This window comes from Gastrolobium bilobum, unplaced genomic scaffold (assembly GCF_033153095.1).
Source record: "Gastrolobium bilobum isolate Gb01-03AN ecotype WA unplaced genomic scaffold, APGP_CSIRO_Gbil_v1 utg8041, whole genome shotgun sequence".
Lineage (NCBI taxonomy): Eukaryota > Viridiplantae > Streptophyta > Magnoliopsida > Fabales > Fabaceae > Gastrolobium > Gastrolobium bilobum.
The window spans coordinates 579,901-600,407 of NW_026897652.1; the positions used below are offsets into that span (position 1 = coordinate 579,901).

Here is a 20,507-nt window from a genome sequence, read left to right on the forward strand (position 1 = left end):
ACTTGGCCATTTATTTTGAAGGAGAGAGAGAATGAAAGAAAAGAAATAGGTTGATTGATAATATCAATTTGATATTATGTGACTAATGTCAGAAATAATATTACATGCAAATTAACATTTTTTTGTTACAAATGTGTAAATTAACATTTCCCATATTATAAAATGTATGATCCAATTAATAAATATAAATAATAATTGAAAAATTAGTTAAAAAGCCCAACCAAATATATCTAATGCGTAGAATTGTTGCATGTTCAATTTTTTTTTTCTTTAAGTATCAATATTTTTCTAAGTTATAAAATATTTATTAGTTATTAATATTCACAATAAATGTCTGAGATTTTTTATTTTCTTTTGAGTTTCCTCGAAGTATTTTCTAGTCGACAGCCAAAAATTATTTTTTTTGAGGCATAAAAAACATCGAAATGAATTTTGCTTCTATTAACAAAAAAATTTCCATATATACAAGTATAACCAATTAGCACTAAGTACTCAATAATTAAATTTGGTAATACCATTAAAAGATGTTTGAGACAGGAAAATGCAATGTAAGGACTATTTTAGTGCTCTCGTGTCCAATAGCGAAAAATTTACAGTACTCCCATCGCACTATTTACTCGGTGTGACGGGACAATTGAAATGGAGCATTTTTTATAATGTGTGTACGAAAAAAAAAAGAAAAAATAATAATTGAAGTATCAATTTTTTAATGAAAATCATAGTTACACCAAATGTATTGCTCTCATCCAATAGAAACAAGATATCAGTGCTCATACATCTATCCAATAGGAAAGGGAGAGAAAAATAACATCGTTAATTTATTCATAATAATAATGTCTCATTTTGAATGGCATTATACCTATTGTTAGGAGCGGTTGCACTAAAAATGTCCACTTCTTCACCCCTCCCTCTCTCACAGTGCAGTGTGTGTATTTCTTGCGTAGTATGTGTGAATATTTTACTAATTAAAATCTAACAAATTTTCCAGATCAAGGCAAAATAAAGTAAAATCATCAAGGTACCATTACATAAGAGAAAAGCTTAGATGCGGAGGAGCCCCTAATAACAACTAAGAAACCTGAGGGCCGAGCATAGCAGAGAAATAGAATATTGAGCACCAAAGGAAACAAATAATTTACAAATTAAACTGCAAAAAGAGATTATTTGCACAATTAGATATTCTTGTCGTGACCCAACATGAAAGCTAAGAATACCTTAGCAACAAAAACACAATTACAAAATGCTAACAAAGGTACACTTCCTAACCTTTCTCTAATTCCCTTTTCCTTTTGTCCATAATCACATCCAAAAGTATGAAATCAGTAGCAAGGTAGCAAGTTTCGGCCATAGGAAGCTTTGGTTATGCTTTCCAAATAAAGGTGGAGCAAAAGAATCTGCAGACCTGTCTTTTGAAAAAAAAAATGTAATTAAATAAAATATATACAAATTTAATTCAATTTTGACAAATTAGTTGTTATAATACTGTTTCATACCCAGATGATGAATAGACACATTTTCCATAACCTGAAGTGAAAGGAAACAAAAGAATTTAGTATGAACTCTATTATTTCAAAATTCAAATATGAACATCTCCAAAGAAACACTCAACTATTAAGTATTTCATCTTTAAAGACTAAGATTAAAACTCCAAAAAGCCGGAATAAAAGATATATGGGAAGAAAACAGGCTGCCCACTGCTCAGCACATAGTTTCCAGAAAGCATCCAATAAATAATGCGTCAAATTCACTCTCTATGACATCAGGAATTATGCTTTTTCTAGGAAAGAATAACATTTCTTTTTTTTCTTTTTTTTGATAACTGGAAAGAATAACAATGTAATCTCAAAGAATGTATCTACTTTAGATTATTTTTCATACATATCAACTCCGTGCAACTGCTTATTCAAAAGTGAACCACTATAGTATCTTCTGAAAACATCACATTACAGCACTTAATGTGATCTTCACATAATGCATCCACATACTTTATAGTGCGGCTATGCAATCTTAATCCAATACTTGTTTTTATAAACTTCGCGCAGGACAAAAAAATTCTGAATGACATTTATATATTTAACTTACTGGGGTTCTTTTTGGTAGTAGTAGCAGTTCCTCCAAAATTACAGGCAACATCAGAATTCCCATTTGTTTGATAGTAGTTGTTGAAAGCATAGGATGCATGAGATAGTAGTGTGTCTGGTTCAAAACATGATCCACCTATTTTGATGGGTTTGCAATCCACATTTTCAGGTCTACAAACCCAATCTAGAGCATTCTGCAAGTCAGCTTGTGAAACACCAGCAAGGGCCACACACCATGTTATACCATCAATGAATGTAGTGTTGCCTTCCGGCGGTGACAATATTGTGACTGGCATTGCACTATCGGACTTCTCTTGCACCACTATTCCCCTTGCCATGGCTAAATAATTTTGCCGGAGACATAGAAACAGGAAAATTAAAATTACTAAGTATTAAATAAATAAACCACAAACCCAATCATTCAATAGCTATAAATTTAATGACACTCATGAGATAGCATCAACCATAATTTCATAATTTCGTAGAATAGAATCTATTTTAGCACATGGAAAAGACAGGCTGTCTAGCTTCTTAACGTCAATGTTTGCAGGGTTTTAATGAGTGCAAATGAATAAAAGCAAATAGCCCCGTCACTTTAGATATACCTTAGTTACATAAAATTTAGACTATTTGAGGATTCTAGCATGGAGGAAGTAAAGTATCTGAACCCCATCACTCTTTTCCTATTATCTCCCCTTTCAATAAAAAAACTATCCTTGTTAGCCAAACCAAAAATTTGTCACGGTTTTGTTGTCAAAAAAAAAATTAGTGGGCTTAGGGTTTAAAGTCATGATAGGAAATAAGGTTACAAAGAATGTCTCAGGGGAGACAAAGCAAATATTTCATCACAATACTCAGAAGTGTGATTCAACTAAGGATTAAAAGAATAATGTTTTCCCTTACCCTGTTTACAAGACTACAAGTTGAAAAGGGGATGTAGGGTAGGGTAGTTTTGGAGGATTTTTATTTTTTATTTAGTTCTCTCCCACTTGATAAGAAGTATGCAAGGAAGAGCTTTAAGCATGCTTCCTCTGGTTGGTTTAACAGTCAAAAACTACTGCTTTTTCTCTGTTATATATTGAAAATTAACAAAAGTCAACCATTTTTGCCACCCTGAAAAACAAAAATATAGAGGAAACCATTTTTCAACTCATAGGTCCAAAAACTAAAAAAACCTAAAAGGTTAAGCATCGCAATGACAAATGTAAAAAAGAAAGAATGGAAGAAGAAGATTTACCGATTAGTTAACAAGTGACATAGTACAATAAGATCTGCTAAACTGAATAAGTTTTAAGAAAATGTGATCGTGAAATCAGCATATTGCATAGCAAGAAACTCAAGAGCCCAGTCTCAAGAACTAAAACAAAAAACAACCAAGAGAAGACAGAGCAAACAACAAGAAAAACAAACAAACCAAGAAACAGTTTCCCATGAAGAGACAGCATAAGAATAAGTACAATGGTTCAAACAAGGAGAAACAGAACATACCCAGATAGCATTCCATAAAAGCCAGGCACATAAAAAACCATACTTTCTTTCTCATGGTTCTGGCTTCAAAAAATCCACTTGTTCCAACCTTTATATATCACTCTCTCTGTATGTCTTAAGAGTGTAATGAAGGCTGCATGAACACGATTTGTATCAATGGAATCGCCTAATACTTCAAGGGAAATACATTTTTAATTTTATTTTTTTTACCTTTTTCACTTTTTCTGGTTTCTTAATTTTCTTTAGAGAAGAAGAATGAACCTGATGCTGAAATCGTATTGAAAATATGGCTAAACAAAATAACAAAATATGATTCCATAAAGAGAAAAATATTTGTTAATTTAAATTATATAAAGTTATGTCATTTTTAATGAAACTATGTCATTTTGGTAAGTTTTTACATTCTCTTACCTTCATTTTATTTTCATTTCTAATTTTATAAAGGGTAAATGATTTCGCTAGTCACTAGAGATAAAGTTATCTCCAGTGAGCCCAAAACGATGTTGTTTTGGGTAGAAATCAAGGTATTTTTGTAATTATAATATATTGCAGGGTTATATTAGTCTTTGTCATTATAATTTTTTAATCTTATAACCCAAAACGACGTCGTTTTGAGCTCAATGGAGATAACTTTATCTTCAGTGGCTGAAGAAATACTTTTCCCTTTTATAAATTAGAGAAAATGACAAAACACACCAAAATAACGTAGTTTCGTTAAAAATGACAAACACTAAACCTTTCTATAAAAGAGTAATCGTGGTGTTTTCAATTTCTATTAACAAAATAATAAAATTTAACTTGTTAATCCAAAATTTTAAAAATAAGAAAAAAAATTAAAATAAATGTAATGATAAATAATTTCTAAAATAAATAAATAATTATAATTAAATCATTCAAACATGTCTCAAATTTTAGATTTCAAATCATGCCAATTGTGTTATTTTTATTTTTTTTACCAAAAAAAACACAATCATATCTCTTATTTAATTTGGATTTGAATTAGATTGTAATTTATTATATTTTAAATTATTGCTTCTTTTAATAATTGAATCATACTTATTGGACCACAATTTTGATTGATTCTGAGCTTCTTGGATCAATTTTTTTTTTTTTGAACAAATGGGAAAATATTTGTTAATTTAAACGATATAAAGTTATGTCATTTTTAATGAATCTACGTCATTTTGGTAAGTTTTTATATTCTCTCTCCTTCATTTTCTTTTCATTTCTAATTTTATAAATTAGAGAAAATGACAAAACACACCAAAACGACATAGTTTCAGAAAAAATGACAAACACTAAACCCTTCCATAAAAGAGTAATTGTGGTGTTTTCAATTTCTATTAACAAAATAATAAAATTTAACTTGTTAATCCAAAATTTAAAATCTAAAATTTTAAAAATAAGAAAAAAAATTAAAATAAATGTAAAGATAATTAATTTATAAAAATAAATAAATAATTATAATTAAATCATTCAAACATGTCTCAAATTTTAGATTTCAAATCATGCCAATTGTGTTATTTTTATTTTTTACCAAAAAAAACACAATCATATCTATTATTTAATTTGAATTTGAATTTGATTGTAATTTATTATATTTTAAATTATTGCTTCTTTTAATAATTGAATCATACTTATTGAACCACAATTCTGGTTGATTCTCAGCTTTTTGGATCAATAGTTTTTTTTTTTAACAAATTGAATCAATAGTTGAATTATATGCAATTGACAATCTATAAGTGCATCGGAACTAGGGGTGTTAACGGGCCGAGCCGAGCCGAGCTTTGATCTTAACGGGTCAAGCCTGTATTTAAACGTGTCTGACTGGCCTTAGCCTGTTACATGTTATGAATATAATATTGGCATGTGGCCTGGTTTATTTACAAAAAATAAAAGCATGTGTGAAGCCTGACTTAGCCTGTTAGCATGTTAAAGAATAAAAATAAGATAACAGAATTCCACAAAAAAACAATTTCCAGATAGAAACCTTCTTCCAATTTGCAGTAATAATTTACAAAGTCTACAATAAATAAATAAAAATTAAAGTGAGAGAAGGTAGATAACATGTTATATTATCTTAGCCCATTATAAAAAAAGTGCCAACAAAAATAAAAATAAGATAAATAAAATAAAAAATAAATTGACACAAACGAGCAGTGCACAGTGGAACGAATGAGTTTTTGTGGGTTTGTTTGTGTGAAGGAGGATGAAGGATAATATAGAACAACACTAGTAATTCCATAAATATACATAAATTCAATATATATCCAAATAGCATAATATAGAACAAAATCATTTAAAAAGTCTGTTAAACCAATAAAATGGGGTGAAATAAATTGATGAGAGAGAGTTATTACAAGTAGTATAAAAAGTATAAAAAAAATATTTATATATTAGGCTAGCCTTGGAAGCTCTAAGGCCGAGCTTCTGAATTAGAGCCTGAGGCCTTTTTATTAAACGAGTTTTTATACAAGTTCAAGCCTGGTTCCAACACGAGCTTTTATTAAACGAGCTCAGGCCTTTACGAGCCAAGCCAAAAGCCCCTGAAAAGCCCCTAGCTCGTTTACCACCCCTAATCGAAACCCTTCCTAAAAGTACTCTATTTGGCAGGCTGGAGCGGGGATTCGTTTGAACCTTTTTCACAACAGTCACACTGCAACAAAAGGTGATACAATCCAGCATGTAAAAGAAAGCAGAGTCTATATTTGTTATTATTATTTGCATGATTTGATATGCTACATATTTATGACCCCTTCAAATGTCGTGTTAATATTAACATTGTATAGGGTAGATCCGTCTTTCTTATGTTTCATGTGGTCTTTTTTTTAGTATTTTTTAATAGGGTTTTATAAGAGTTATGTTGTAGGAAAAGTGATTGTGTTATGTTATAGAGATTCGTTTTGCGTGCCGAAGTTTTTTTTTTTTGTTGCGGGCCCCACAAAATGTTGTGAGTGTAGGAAAATTTTTGTGGTCATATTAAATGATAGATGATAAACCCTTTTTAATATTTATTTATTTCTCTTATTCATTTTTCTCTTTTCTCAATTTTTTCTTACTTCTTATTTGGGTTCAATAACTGTTGGAGATTATATGTAACAGTATATTGTTTGAATTCTTTGTAACGTATATTGTTTGAATTCTTTGTAACCGTAGGACTGTTTAGATAGAGTATTTATTTATTTTAGTCTGTTACGTTGTTACCATTTATTGTATGTTCGCCTATTTAAAGGCTACCAATGAATGAGATAAACACACAGTTGAAATATCAAGTTTATCTTGGTATCAGAGCAATCCTAGTATACATGTTTCCGCATTCCCTTTCAGTGCGAAAGCTGGTTCATTTAACATGGCACCAAGTGGTGGCAGCAAGTCCAAAACATCTGATCCTAGTTCACCATTTTACTTGGCTGGATCTGACAGTCCAGGTCTCTTGTTAACGACTGTCATGCTGCGTGGTGAGGCCAACTATGACAACTGGGCCAAGCTCATGAAAAACGCATTGAAGGCGAAAAACAAATTGGGTTTTGTGGCCGGTTCAGTCAAGAAACCAGGAGAGGATGATGCCGAAGAGTGGCGCGCCTGGGAGATGTGCAATTCGATGCTCAATGGTTGGATTCACAACACCATTGATGCAAAACTTCAACCATTCATCAAGTGCTTTGATGACGTCAAGGACTTATGGAATGACCTAGAGGAAAGGTATGCAGTGCAAAACTTTCCAAGACAGTATCAACTGAAATCCAGTTTAGCCAATATCAAGCAACATGGAGATAGCGTTGGTGATTATTACACCAAACTCAGGGCTGTATGGGACGATCTGGAAGGCAGCAAAACTCGCAAGTCTTGCGATTGTGGTGATAAGTGTGCCATTGCCAAAGCAATCGAGGAGGAGCAAGAGCATGATCGCGTTTATCAATTTTTGATGGGGCTGGATGAATCTACATTTGGCAATCTGAGATCCCATATCCTCAACACTTCTCCTCTTCCTAGTGTCAACAAAGTGTACGCAATTGTCACTCAAGAGGAGACCCATCGTAGTATTTCTCGCGTTCAAGATGAGAGGAGTCAGGTAGTGGGATACTTAACCCAAACTGATTCCATGAAGCAGTCAGACACGTTCATGCAGCAGCGGATGGTTCCTAACAAACCACAAGACAGAATACCTTGCCCTCATTATGGCAGGACTAATCACGACCCTTCCAAATGCTGGAACGTTCATGGTTTTCCACCAAACGGGAGTGCTGGTCGCGGACGAGGAAGGGGAGGACGTTCGGCAGGACGTTATACGCATGCTCATGCGACGTTTGCAATGGATGCCTCACACCCAGTTGCTGCTAACTCTCTTGAACGGTTTTCCACCAAACGGGAGTGCTGGTCGCGGACGAGGAAGGGGAGGACGTTCGGCAGGACGTTATACGCATGCTCATGCGACGTTTGCAATGGATGCCTCACACCCAGTTGCTGCTAACTCTCTTCCTCCAGATGTCTCCCATTCTGCCTCTTCTCAAGTTGCTGCACACTCCGTTTTAACCCCAGAAATTGTGAACAAACTGTTAACATTGGTAGACCAGCCTCAGTCACATGAAAAATTATCTGGTAAGCGTATTCATTCTCAATGGCTCATTGATAGTGGGGCCTCACGTCATATGACAGGCACTTTGGCTTTATTAGCTGACATTACACATATTCCCCCTCTATCTGTGACTCTACCAAATGGTTCTATTACTTATGCTGCAAAACAAGGCTCGATGGTGTTTAATACAAACTTCAGCTTGTCAAATGTTTTATATGTGCCTAACTTACGCTGCAATCTCATCTCTGTTTCCCAATTGCTTCACTCCAAGAGCAGTAGCGTTACATTTACTGATAAAAAGTGCATTTTGCAAGACCAAGTGCTGAAGAGGGAGATTGGTTTGAGTGAACTTCATGAAGGAGTCTATCTATATGTTTCAGCCTTCATGTGCTTCAGCTTCGGCAGTTCTAGCAAGAGAGTCATGCATCCTATGATATCTTATTGTTTGAATTCAATTCTTTGTAACCGTAGGTTTGAATTCTTTGTAACGTATATTGTTTGAATTCTTTGTAACCGTAGGACTGTTTAGATAGAGTATTTATTTGTTTTAGTCTGTTACGTTGTTACCATTTATTGTATATTCGCCTATTTAAAGGCTACCAATGAATGAGATAAACACACAGTTGAAATATCAAGTTTATCTATAACCATCAACCATAATTAATCTGAGATGAAGGTAATACTGATGTTGATTTTTTATTGTCATATTGATATTTTTATTTTTATAATATAATTTCACTTGTTATGAAATTAAATTATTAGATATGACAGATAAACAAAAGGAAACTAATAATGAAATAAAATCTATTTATTTAAAATCAAATAGATAACTAATGAAAAGAGTCGTGAATTGATAAATGAAGGAGAAGAATACATGAAAAAGTGGGCTTTTTGACCCTTTTGCCCCTCGTTAATTAATTAATAACCATTTTGCCCCTGATTCAAAACTATCTATCAATCTGCCCCTCTTTAATCGATTAACTTGAATACTTAATCGATTAAATGGTTAACTCGAGATTTAATCGATTAAATCTCCTTATTTTAATCGATTAAAAAATTATATTGACTTGAAATCCTTTGTTACCTGTTGGAAGATTTAATCGATTAAATCTCGAGTCAACCATTTTTGCCTGTTTTGACCATTTAATCGATTAAATATTTAAGTTAATCGATTAAAGAGGGGCAAATTGGTGGATAGTTTTGAATGAGGGGCAAAATAATTATTAATTAATTAATGAAGGGTAAAAGGGTGAAAAAGCCTGAAAAAGTGATGTAGCTGTAGTTAATATAAATTAATTAGCTTGATTTTGGATTTTGGATTTTTTTTTTTTTTTTTGTTAAAAAGGAGGGCCTAGCCCAGAAAGATTAAATTGAAAGCTGATGCATGTTAAAGGAAACATGCTCCATCAGTAAGAAATTAAAAAAGTCTCTCCAAGAAGGAAAAACGCTTGCAGGAGGAGAGGAATAAAGTTTCAACTCTCCACCCCTACAGCTGAAATATAACAGAGCTAGACGATCAGCACAGCTATTAAACTCTCTAGGAATAAACTCAAAATAAACATGCTCAAAGGAATGGACAATTCTCCTGATTTTACTAAGCAGGGGAGAGTAACTGTCCGAATCAGTAGAAGCTTTTATGCAAAAGAGAGCTTCCTTACTATCACACCCAATCCAAACATCCTTCACCTGCAAATCCAAAGCCAACTGGAGCCCCTGCCAAACCCCCCCAAATCTCAGCCTCTAAGATCGAGGTAGTCCCAATGTTGTAAGAAAAGCCACTCAACCAAACTCCACTTGGATCACAGATGAAGCCTCCACATGCTCCTCTGCTAGAGTGATGGTTGACAACCCCATCTACCAGAATTTTAACAGCATCCTGGTGTTCCTTTTTACTACATCCAACAAAAGAAATGGGGTCTGTTTGAATTTTCGGGAAAGGATCCCCATTGCAGGTCAACTTCATATCTCCCAGATAATTCAGAATCTTGCTAATCGGGTCACCAGGCCATATAAACTCCCCATCATGAATCACAAGGTTTCTCCATTGCCAAAGAAACCAACAAGATACAAAAAAGACTTCCTTCCAGGAGTGCCACAGTTTGGATGAGAAGGATGAACAAATGTTGAGCTTAAACCAGTCAATATCTACTGCTGTCAAAAAAGAGTTGGGAATTATACCTCCAAACCAGTTTTCCCACATATTCCTAGCTCTTCTACAATCCCTAAGAACATGCATCAATGACTTTTGCTCAACTAGACAGATTGGGCAGAGGCTCTCTCCTCCATTCCACTGACAGGTGATACTCCTAGTAGGAAGCTTATTTAAACACGCAATCCATAAGAATACTGCTATTCTATATGGACCCTTCCATTTCCAGATGCAAGACCAGATTTTGTCTCTCTCTGCATTCAAGTCAGCAAGCTGACAGTAGGCATTTCGAACCAGAGATCTACTAGGACTATTCCTTGCCCAACAGAGCCTGTCTTTTGGTCCATTTGGCATAGGTGGCAACATGGAATTAAACTTTCCAAGAATGGATTCATCAAAATACAGAGTCAAGTAGTCCCACTTCCAGTTACCTGTAACAGGGTCAACAATATCACAAATTCTCAACTCTAAATCAGGGGCAGGAGGCTTCATAGAAGCAAGATCAAACAAGTTACATTCCCATCCACACCAACAATCCGACCAGAAAGAAATAAAGTTTCCATTGCCCACCTCCCAACTCAGATATTGGTCCAGCTTAGTTCTAGCTAGACAAATATTCTTCCATAAGGAAGAGTCACTCTTTCGTGCAATAAAACCTCTTCTGGGATCAAGCTTCCTACCATATTTGCCAAGAAGAACTTTGGCCCAAAGGCTATCCTGATCATTAATAAGCATCCAGGATATCTTTTGCATGAAGGCTTCATTTTGAGTTCTGAGCTTGATAATACCAAGTCCACCACATTCCTTAGGCTTGCATAATTGGTCCCACGCAACATAATGAGCCTTCCTTTTATCATTTGTATCTCCCCAGATGAACTTGCGTTGTAATTTTTCTATATCTTGGCAGATATGAATTGGCAGCACATTATTCTGCATGTGATACAATGGAATAGCAGAAATAACACTCTTTGCCAATGTGATTCTCCCAGCCATAGACAAGGACTTGGCTTTCCATCCTTGAAGCCTATTCTGCACTCTAGCTATGACATTAGCATAATGATTTCTACCAATCCTACCATGTCTCATTAGTGTTCCCAAATAGCAGCCAATATTCTTTACCACCTTGAAGTCACTAACATCCGAGATAGAGTTGACAGTCTCCTGAAGAGTAGCTGTAGTTAATATAAATTAATTAGCTTGATTTTGGATTTTGGATTAATTTGTGATTGGAGAGAAGGGGGAAAAGAGAGGAAAGAATTGGTGTAGCTGTTGCCAGTGGCGGACCTACTTATGGGCCTGTGTCCGCAAGTGCGGACACAAACTTTTGGAAAAAAAAAATTACACCCAAACTTTTGAAAAAAAAAAATTACACCCAATCAATCTTAGTTGTTACTGCAAACAAAACACACACACAGAGATAGATAGTGATGGTGATGATACTGAGTGAGAGAAAGAAGAAACTGGGATTGTAGATGGGATCATTTGCTTCTCAAACAAACTGGGATCGACATTTCAAAATGTAAAGATTCCACCTTTTCAGCGATTCAAACAAAAAAAAAACTATATTAACAACAAGGAAAAAGATTTTCAGCAATTCAAACCAAAAAAATCAGATTTTCAGCTATCCCACCACATCATCGACTAGAAGTTGCGAGCATTCCTCCGACAGGCTTTCAAAAATTTGTATACCCCAACCAAGTCTACGTGCCATCGAAGCCAACTGGTTCACTACACGGTTTGCTTCTCCGAACTCATAGGATAAGTTGAGAGAGAGGAAGATCAAATACAAGGTCACAAACACCTACACGTCTCAATCCTTATCTAGCATCTTTTATTTATTTTTATTATTTTTACATATTCCAATACAAATTTTTGACTTCAATCTCATTATTTTTCTTTTATTTGAATTAGCTGAGTAGTTTATTTGTATAATTAATAAATAATAATAATTAATTTCTTCTTTATAATTTGATATTTTTAGTTAAATGATGATTTGATTTAATGGTTATTGAATATATTTGAATTAATTTGGATTAATTGTTATTGTATAATTTGGTTTGATTGAATTAATTGTTATTATATATATTAAATATAATTTTATATGCATAGGTATGATTTTATAATCTATGTTGATCTTATGATTTATGATTTTTTTATCCCCTAACGATCTTAGGTAAAATCTCGATCTTAACAATATTGTCCATGACACACAAATATTAGAAGCAGCCATTTGATACTGAGTGAGTGATTATATTTCAATTTAAATATAACAAAACCTACTCCTTTATATATTCTTTTGTTAAAGTTGAAGTTTTCTTTAATTTTCTTGTTTATATTCTTTTATTTTTTAATATATTTAATACTTTCTTTTAAAAAAAATTCGAGAACACTGTTTCAAATCCCTGTCATTAAATGTCTGGATATGAATAAAAGTTTCTAGATCCGCCACTGGCTGTTGCAATACACTTTATTTTTGGGGGGAAGATACAGACCTTCATTTTATTGCTGCAATTATATAGTGTTTAAAAGTCAATAATTTTGGCAGTTTTATAGTGTAACAATTCACCAATTTAAAATTGATTCATGTATGCGAACCATAAATATTTTGTCAATGAACCACGACGTATGGTTCAATTAAGAAATTGAATTTTATATGGAAAGACTCGAAGTATATTCATATGACAAGAGGCCGACTTAATTTTTCCATTTCCACCAACACATATATAACCCACCGGTTCAAAGGAAACACACAGAAATTAAAACAACACTGAATTTCTGGAAATTACATAAGGCCGACTTAATATTCTGAACATAACCAACTCAACTTAGGCCCATTTAGTATAACAGCCATTCCAGCGTTTGGGCTTACTTCTCATTCAAATGGGTCGTCCATTACTTGGGTCCACTTTTGCATCTCATTTTATAGCACCCTTTCTTATGTTAAATGGATCTCTTATTCTTGAAAAACAAAATCCTTAACAGTTATTTATGCTCTCATATTGTTTGTCCATAACCTTACCTGTAACTTTTATCCACGCATCATATTCATACCAATTTATTTATGAACTAAAATATAGCATTAAAGACTATATTAACATAACCACCAAAAAAAAAAAAAAACTATATTAAACATGTTAAACCACATCTAGATAATTGCGTAAAGAATACAACCGCGGAGCACAAATTCATAAATTTAAAATAAATGGGAGAGCTAGCCTCACCATAATGTGGATGTTCCCTCTTCGAACATGATTATCTCCCGTGGAGCATACTTGTGGTTTATAAAAAAAAAAAAATGAACTTAGCTTAATAATTTTCCAACACCTATAAAAGCAATCTGGTAAACAAAGAAGTTGTATTAACAAAAGATACGGCATCTAATTGAATAAATAAGGTGTATCTAACATCTCCAAAATCTATGTTATAAAGAAAATTAAAGCCATAAAAACCGGTTGACTAAACAGATCTCACCCGAGTTTAAAAATCTTTGTTACGGAAAATCGTGACGTAGTATCACCTTACTAATCACATGATTAAATTTGGATTATTGAGGTTTAATATCATATATAATCTGGTGAGACAAAATCTGTAGTTAGATGAACAACCACTGATAAACAGAATTTTATATTATTTAACCAGAGAAGATGCAGAAACAATGTAGAACAATTTGGGAACATACGGCGTGGACATCATATTATTATGGTACCGAGGAGGAGGAACTGAGATTCCACATAAAATTTTCTATATCTGAGTTGTTCTTGATGCAGTCATTACGTTTATTATTTTTATTAATGGATTTCACTAATGTTCATGCATAAAACAATAATCTAATTAAACAAATGATTAATTTTCTCTTAATTATAGTAATATAATAGACAAGAGAATACATAAAGAACATGAAAGATGTTAGTTTTCTTTTTCTTTTTTCTTTTTTCTTTTTCCTTTATGATCATTTTAGGTTGGAAGCATGATCATGATGTCATGGTCTTCAACTGATCTTAGTTTATTTTACACTAAGGATGAGTTCCTGTCTAATGTGACATATTTTGTCCGATTGTCGGCCTATCAATATAGCGGGAATATTGGTGGGTGTTTTCTTTCTCCCATGAACGGTGCTTCCTTGGAATTGTCCTTTGATTCTTGCACAATAATATATATAAAAAGTCTATTTGCTTGTGAACACAATATTCTCCAGATTTTATATTGTTAGGGACTTTCTTTTCCTTTTTAATCTTTTTCATTTTTTCTCAGCCAGTTACATTTTAAATTCTATTCCTCATCAAGTCTTGTTGAGGGTGAGGGAGCCCCTACAAGGAGGAGAATTGTTACCGTGGGATAAGTGGCAATCCACCATAAATCCATAATAGATGGTTTTCATATTTATATAGTACACACTTAATTTATTTCTAACCAACATGATATTCCATTATGTGCATTTGGATTTCTAACACTTCTAATTTTATTTTATTTTATTTTTAATGAAATAATAGATATTCATAGTAATTTTTAAAAATATATATGCCAATAGATTGATTATTCATTTATAAATAAATCACTGATGCTTTTATTATCACTTTAAGGACTAATTATTGTATATTTTAAGGTGTTTGTGTATAAAAGATTAACCTGACGTGGAACCCACTGTGAACCTCACATACTTTTTCTTTTATCTCTCTAACTAGTTAAATTGTCGGTTAGCCAAATCTATCAATTTCTTGCAATCTGATTTACTCTTACAATATAGTCCGTACATATATAGCTGTTGTCAATTAAGTCTAGCAATTACACTTATTGCGACACTTTTAACTAGCTTAGAATTTTGTGAGAGATTTGTTTTTTAATTGGAAACCAATAATAGAATAACCCTTATTTTGATGAGGAGAGAATGTGGGACTAGTTGACTGTCTTGTAAATTGTTATGATATATCTTGTATATATTGACAAATTATTTGAAGTATGAGATTTGTTGAGATATTCAAGTGTGATGAGTCCTTCATTGATTGATAACGAGCTAAGTGAAGAATATATAAGTGAAAGGACTCATGAACCCAATGCCTTAAGATTTTGGGTTGAGACATGGTGTCGGATCCACTTGCTACGGTTGGTGTAGCCTTAGCTCATTGGTGGTGGTTCCCCGCCACAGGCTTCCCCTGAACCCGCTTGACATTGGAGTTTGAGGTAACGAATTTCTCAATAGTGGTATCAAAGCCGGATTGGGCTAGAGTTAGCCTAGTGATTAGCTAGGGAGCGGGTCGAGTACTTTGCGCTTCAGGTACTCGGTTGAGGGGGAGCATACCAATGGTGGGTTTTACACTTGAGGAGGAGATTGTTGAGATATTCAAATGTGATGAGTCCCTCATTGGTTGGTAATGAGCTAAGTGAAGAGTATATAAGTGAAAGGACCCATGAACCCAATGCCTTAAGGTTTTGGGTTGAGATATGGTGTCGGATCCACTTGCTACGGTTGGTGTAGCCTTAGCTGTTCCCCGCCACGAGCTTCCCCTGGACCCGCTTGACATTGGAGTTTGAGGGAACGAATTTCCCAACAAGATTAATTAGGAGGACTAGTAGAAATGTAGAAACAGTGATGAAATAATATTTATACAAGTATGTTTCGATAATAATCTTTGGAGTGAGATTAATTCATTATAATTACCATTATAGTTCTCTAGCTCTTGCCACATGATCGTTAATGATTTTTTTATCATTTGTTTTGCTAAATCAGATCTATATTGATAGATATATCCTGTCTATCAGTTGATCATCTTGTCTGCGTCACATAATATGGTTTGAATCATTGGACAATTTAATTATTGGTTCTTGATCATACTGCTAGACAGTTGCAGCAACGAACTAATTTTCCTTGGAAAATTTCTCTTTTGGCTTCGCAGCATTTTTTTTTTTTTTTGAGCGAAGCAATACCCTATTATGGGCACAACTATAACATCTTCTCTCTTTATATTGAAGGTCCCCACCCCTAAACTTGGAGGTTAATCAGTTAGTCTGGTAATTAAATGACATTTTTTTCATAAGTTAGGAAATTAATTGTTACTGGGATTTAATTGAAAAATTGAAAACTTAATATGTGAGTGGTCGAATTTGATTATGTCGAGTAATTTTGATCTTGTGAGGAAATAAACGGCAGAGAATTTAGTGAAAAATAAATAAATTAAATGGATAGTCTGATTAAAAAAAAATTAAGAAAACGTAAAAGAACCTTTTAAAAATGATGACTATCGAAATTATTCTGTCTAAATTTACTTTTAATTAAATATATATTTCATGATTATAACTCACTTGAAAATAACATTTTTTTTTAAAAAAAATAACATACCGTAAGTAATGGTATTAAGAGGACATATATAAATTTATCATTTTTTATAAAATTCAATCTATTCTCAAATACTTTCTATTTAGTTACTGGAAAGTAATTATATAATAAAGGGTTATATTTATTTCATTTTATATGAAATAATTAAATTTTTTACACACATAAAAGATAGGTGGGTTTCAACTTCTTTTTCTCTCTCTCTTCTTACTTATGGGGCCCACTTGCAATCTTGTTTCTACAATATAAGATAATTATTTTTCTACAACATAAGAAAATTATTTTCCTATTTTAAAATATTCTGAATTATTAAAACTAAATAACTGTATTTTAGCACAAATATAACTATCTCGAACTTTATAGCGAAAAATATTTATTTAAAGAAAAGCTTAGCTTAATTATATCATATACATATATATATATATATATATATATATATATATATATAGGGTTTTCATTTTATCCTTTAACATAACACAACAAACTTTCCTAAACTCACAACATTTTGTGGGGCCCACACTTTTTAAAACAAAACAATAAATAAAAAATTAAGACACGCAAAACGAATCTCTATAACATTACACAATCACTTTTCCTGCAACATAACTCTTATAAAACTCATATATATATATATATATATATATATATATATTTATATTGTGCATGGGAGGGTGTCTGGTACATCTGCAAATAGTGAAAGTTAGGTTCCTTGCGCTGGTAAGGTGGTTCACATTTTGTCATGGACCTCACAAACAAACAAACTTCATTGATAGTGAGTGTTTGGGTTCCCCTTTCTCAGAAAATGTTGGTCCCCCTTACGTGCACATCAACAATTCCACTTGTTATACATATTTATTTTTTTGGTACACTTATACTTTATGTTGTTCTTTACCAAAACGCCAATACCCATCTAAACAAATCATGGGTCCCTTTGAGCAGTTTTTTCTCAAACATCTACTTCAACAAAAGCGAGGTGAGTATCAAATAATTAAATAACATGTAGGCCTTTTATAATTGTTCTTTCGTATTGGGACCCCGGCCATCAAGTGAATGGAACGCACTGTTCATCTCCAATTGTGTTGTTCGTTTGCTTCCAAGTTCCAATCGCCATAATATGCCACGCATGCACTGTTTTGTTTGACCATGTGGATTTATTTTGGCCAGGTTCCTTTACCTAACCAAATGGAGAAGAAATATCTATATTTTCATATTTTATGTATCTTTACAATGCCAAAATTTTATGTCCATCGTTAGTCAATAAATACTTAGATCTCATTAAAATTTATTATCAAAATTCGTTTGACCATGTCGATTTACGCTGGCCAGGTTCCTTTACCTAACCAAATGGAGAAGAAATATCTATCCTTTCATATTTTATGTATCTTTACAATGCCAAAATTTTATTCATCGTGTTGAAATATATAAAATCAATAATGTAATCTCACTCAACAGTTTAAGTTTTTGAGTTGAATTGGTTCTTTATATGATATCAAAGTCTCGGTATACCGGGTTCGATCCTCACCGCCTTCCACTTTCTTTCTAGTGAAACTTCTTTCTTTGCACAAGTAGGTGGGCCTGTGCATTGTCCACTCTTCAAGCCCAATGAGCTCTCATGTGAGAAATTTTGAAGGGAAACAATGTTTTGGTTTGAATAATTTGGAGAGAAACAATGTTCTGGTTTGAATAATCTGGAGGGTAGCAATGTTTCGGTTTGAATAATCTGGAGAGAAGTAACGGATAGAGACAGGGGTATTTTGGACAAAAAATTAATAAAATAATTTAATAAAAAAAATTTTAACATGCAAGTACGAGCCGTGAGCCGAGCCATCCGGATCATTAATGTAACCTCACCCAACAGTTTAAGCTTTTGGGTTGAATTAATTCTTTACACATCGTTTGACATTAAATAGATAGATCTCATTAAAATTATTAACAAAAAAAATACAGAATGTTCACGTGATCAGATATCGTAAAACCATAACACACTGTTATAAAATTCGGCCCGACCCGGCTGGGTTGACTCGGAACCCGGTAAACCGGTCATCAGACCGGTTCGGGTTAAGCATTGGATCGGTTATGCATCGACCTGGTCAAAATCCGAACAAACCCGAACAAACCCCACCGACCCGGTGATCGAGTCGGGTCATGCATTTAAAAAAAAACCAAAATTGTTTATCTTATCAAAAAAATGTAAAACTCATTTTAATTTTTTTTTTGTAATTTTATTTGCTAATATACTCTTCTACAATGACCTCTTAGTTTCCAATACTGAAGCAATTTGTGAAATAATAAATTAGAGAATGTGACATATGTCATTTTAATGTAGTTGAATTTGAAAAATATGAGTTCAATGTTATTGAGTGGTATGTTTATGGGGATTCTGAGTTGTAATTTAAATTGACATAGTAATATCCTTTAGACTATCCTGTTGAGAATAAATAATTTTTGTGTTTTTTCAAACCCTCCCCCTGGTATTTGGCCTTTGTATTGGGCTGATGTGTCTTTGTCTAGTAATTTCAGAACGATTTTATTGAATTGATCTCTTTAGGATGTTGTTGTTAACCCCCTTAGATTACCAAAAAAAATTGACATAGTAATAACATGCACTTTTATTTATTTATGCTTCATGTTTTTGAGCTTATTTGGTGAACTTTGTTTAATTCATTTTAGATATGGCGAATATAATTGAATTTATATATATATATATATATATATATATATATATATATATATACGGGTCAACCGGTTCGACCAGTGATCCATCGGTCCCACCAGTGACCTAGTGCCCCGACCGGATCGATGCCCGGGTCAGATTTAACAACACTGCCATAACATGAAAATATTCATTTTTCAAATATAAAAAAAAAAAAAAAAAATCTTACATTTAATGGGCATAAACTTAATTGCATTTTGTTTACTCTACAAACATGCACCTTGAATCAATGTCATAAGACATTAGGATTGATATAGTGGTGAAGAATTTAGGTAGATTGTATTAGATTATGTCTTCAATTCTTATTTATATAAAAAAAAAAATCAATGTCATTAAACTCCTCTGATTTACCAAATTGTTAATTAATAATTGGGCGAGTGTTTTTATTGCGCAGATAAAATCAAGTAAAAGAAAATAATTTAAAAGCAATATATTTAGTAAACTGAAAATATTAAAATTATTTATTTCTTACTTATTTGAATAACTAAAAGCTATTTAATAAAAAATGTTAAAATCGTTTTGACCTATATATGTTTTTAGAGTACTGATTAACAAAAACTCTTAGTAACATTTTTGGCTAAAATAATAAATCTACTTAATTAATATTGTATAATTGATTGTTTCGTACTGTTTGAACTCTAATTGATTAGACATATTAGAAAAATGAAATATTGCTATCTTGCATATTTTGGAGTATGTCACACTTGTTAAATTCAATTGAAATCATTTATGATCATGAATTACTTGTTTCCTCATTAATCATGAATTTATATCATGTTCAATTTGTAACAATTTCTCTTTGTAACGTTGTTAGTTAAATTTAAAATTATATAACCGTGTCCAATATATATATATATATAACCTAATTAGGATATATTTTTTTCTGATAAAGTATTAAAGTGTACTTTTCACTGAAATTAACGAACTTCTCTCTATCTATAAACATAATAAAGCAGTAGTTTTTTTTTTCAAGAAACGGGTTAATTTTTTGTGCAATTTTTTCCCAAAATCCTTTTTTTTTCTTTATGTGAAATTATTTTGGTATCTTTCACTTTCCTGTGTTGATATTTTGTGGTTCATTTGATAGATGTAATATTTTTCTTTTTGTGATATATTATATTTTTTTAATTTATGGTAATAATTTTTATTTTTCTCAAATAATTATATTATAT

The 20,507-nt window shown here is 32.5% G+C and overlaps 2 protein-coding genes across 2 annotated transcripts; one reads left to right on the plus strand and one right to left on the minus strand.

Moving 5' to 3' along the window:
• Nucleotides 1-1,299: 1,299 nt before the first annotated feature.
• On the minus strand, nucleotides 1,300-3,624 carry LOC133308981 (major pollen allergen Ole e 10-like). Its single transcript, XM_061509710.1, has 4 exons — nucleotides 3,570-3,624; nucleotides 2,083-2,421; nucleotides 1,494-1,524; nucleotides 1,300-1,402 (listed from the first exon to the last, which is right to left on the minus strand). Exons 1-4 carry the CDS (start codon nucleotides 3,622-3,624, stop codon nucleotides 1,300-1,302), a joined length of 528 nt encoding a protein of 175 aa, XP_061365694.1.
• Nucleotides 3,625-6,918: 3,294 nt separating this feature from the next.
• Nucleotides 6,919-8,579, plus strand: LOC133309055 (uncharacterized). The gene is made up of 3 exons (XM_061509792.1): nucleotides 6,919-7,636; nucleotides 7,755-8,483; nucleotides 8,542-8,579. Exons 1-3 carry the CDS (start codon nucleotides 6,919-6,921, stop codon nucleotides 8,577-8,579), a joined length of 1,485 nt encoding a protein of 494 aa, XP_061365776.1.
• The last annotated feature ends 11,928 nt before the right edge of the window (nucleotides 8,580-20,507 follow it).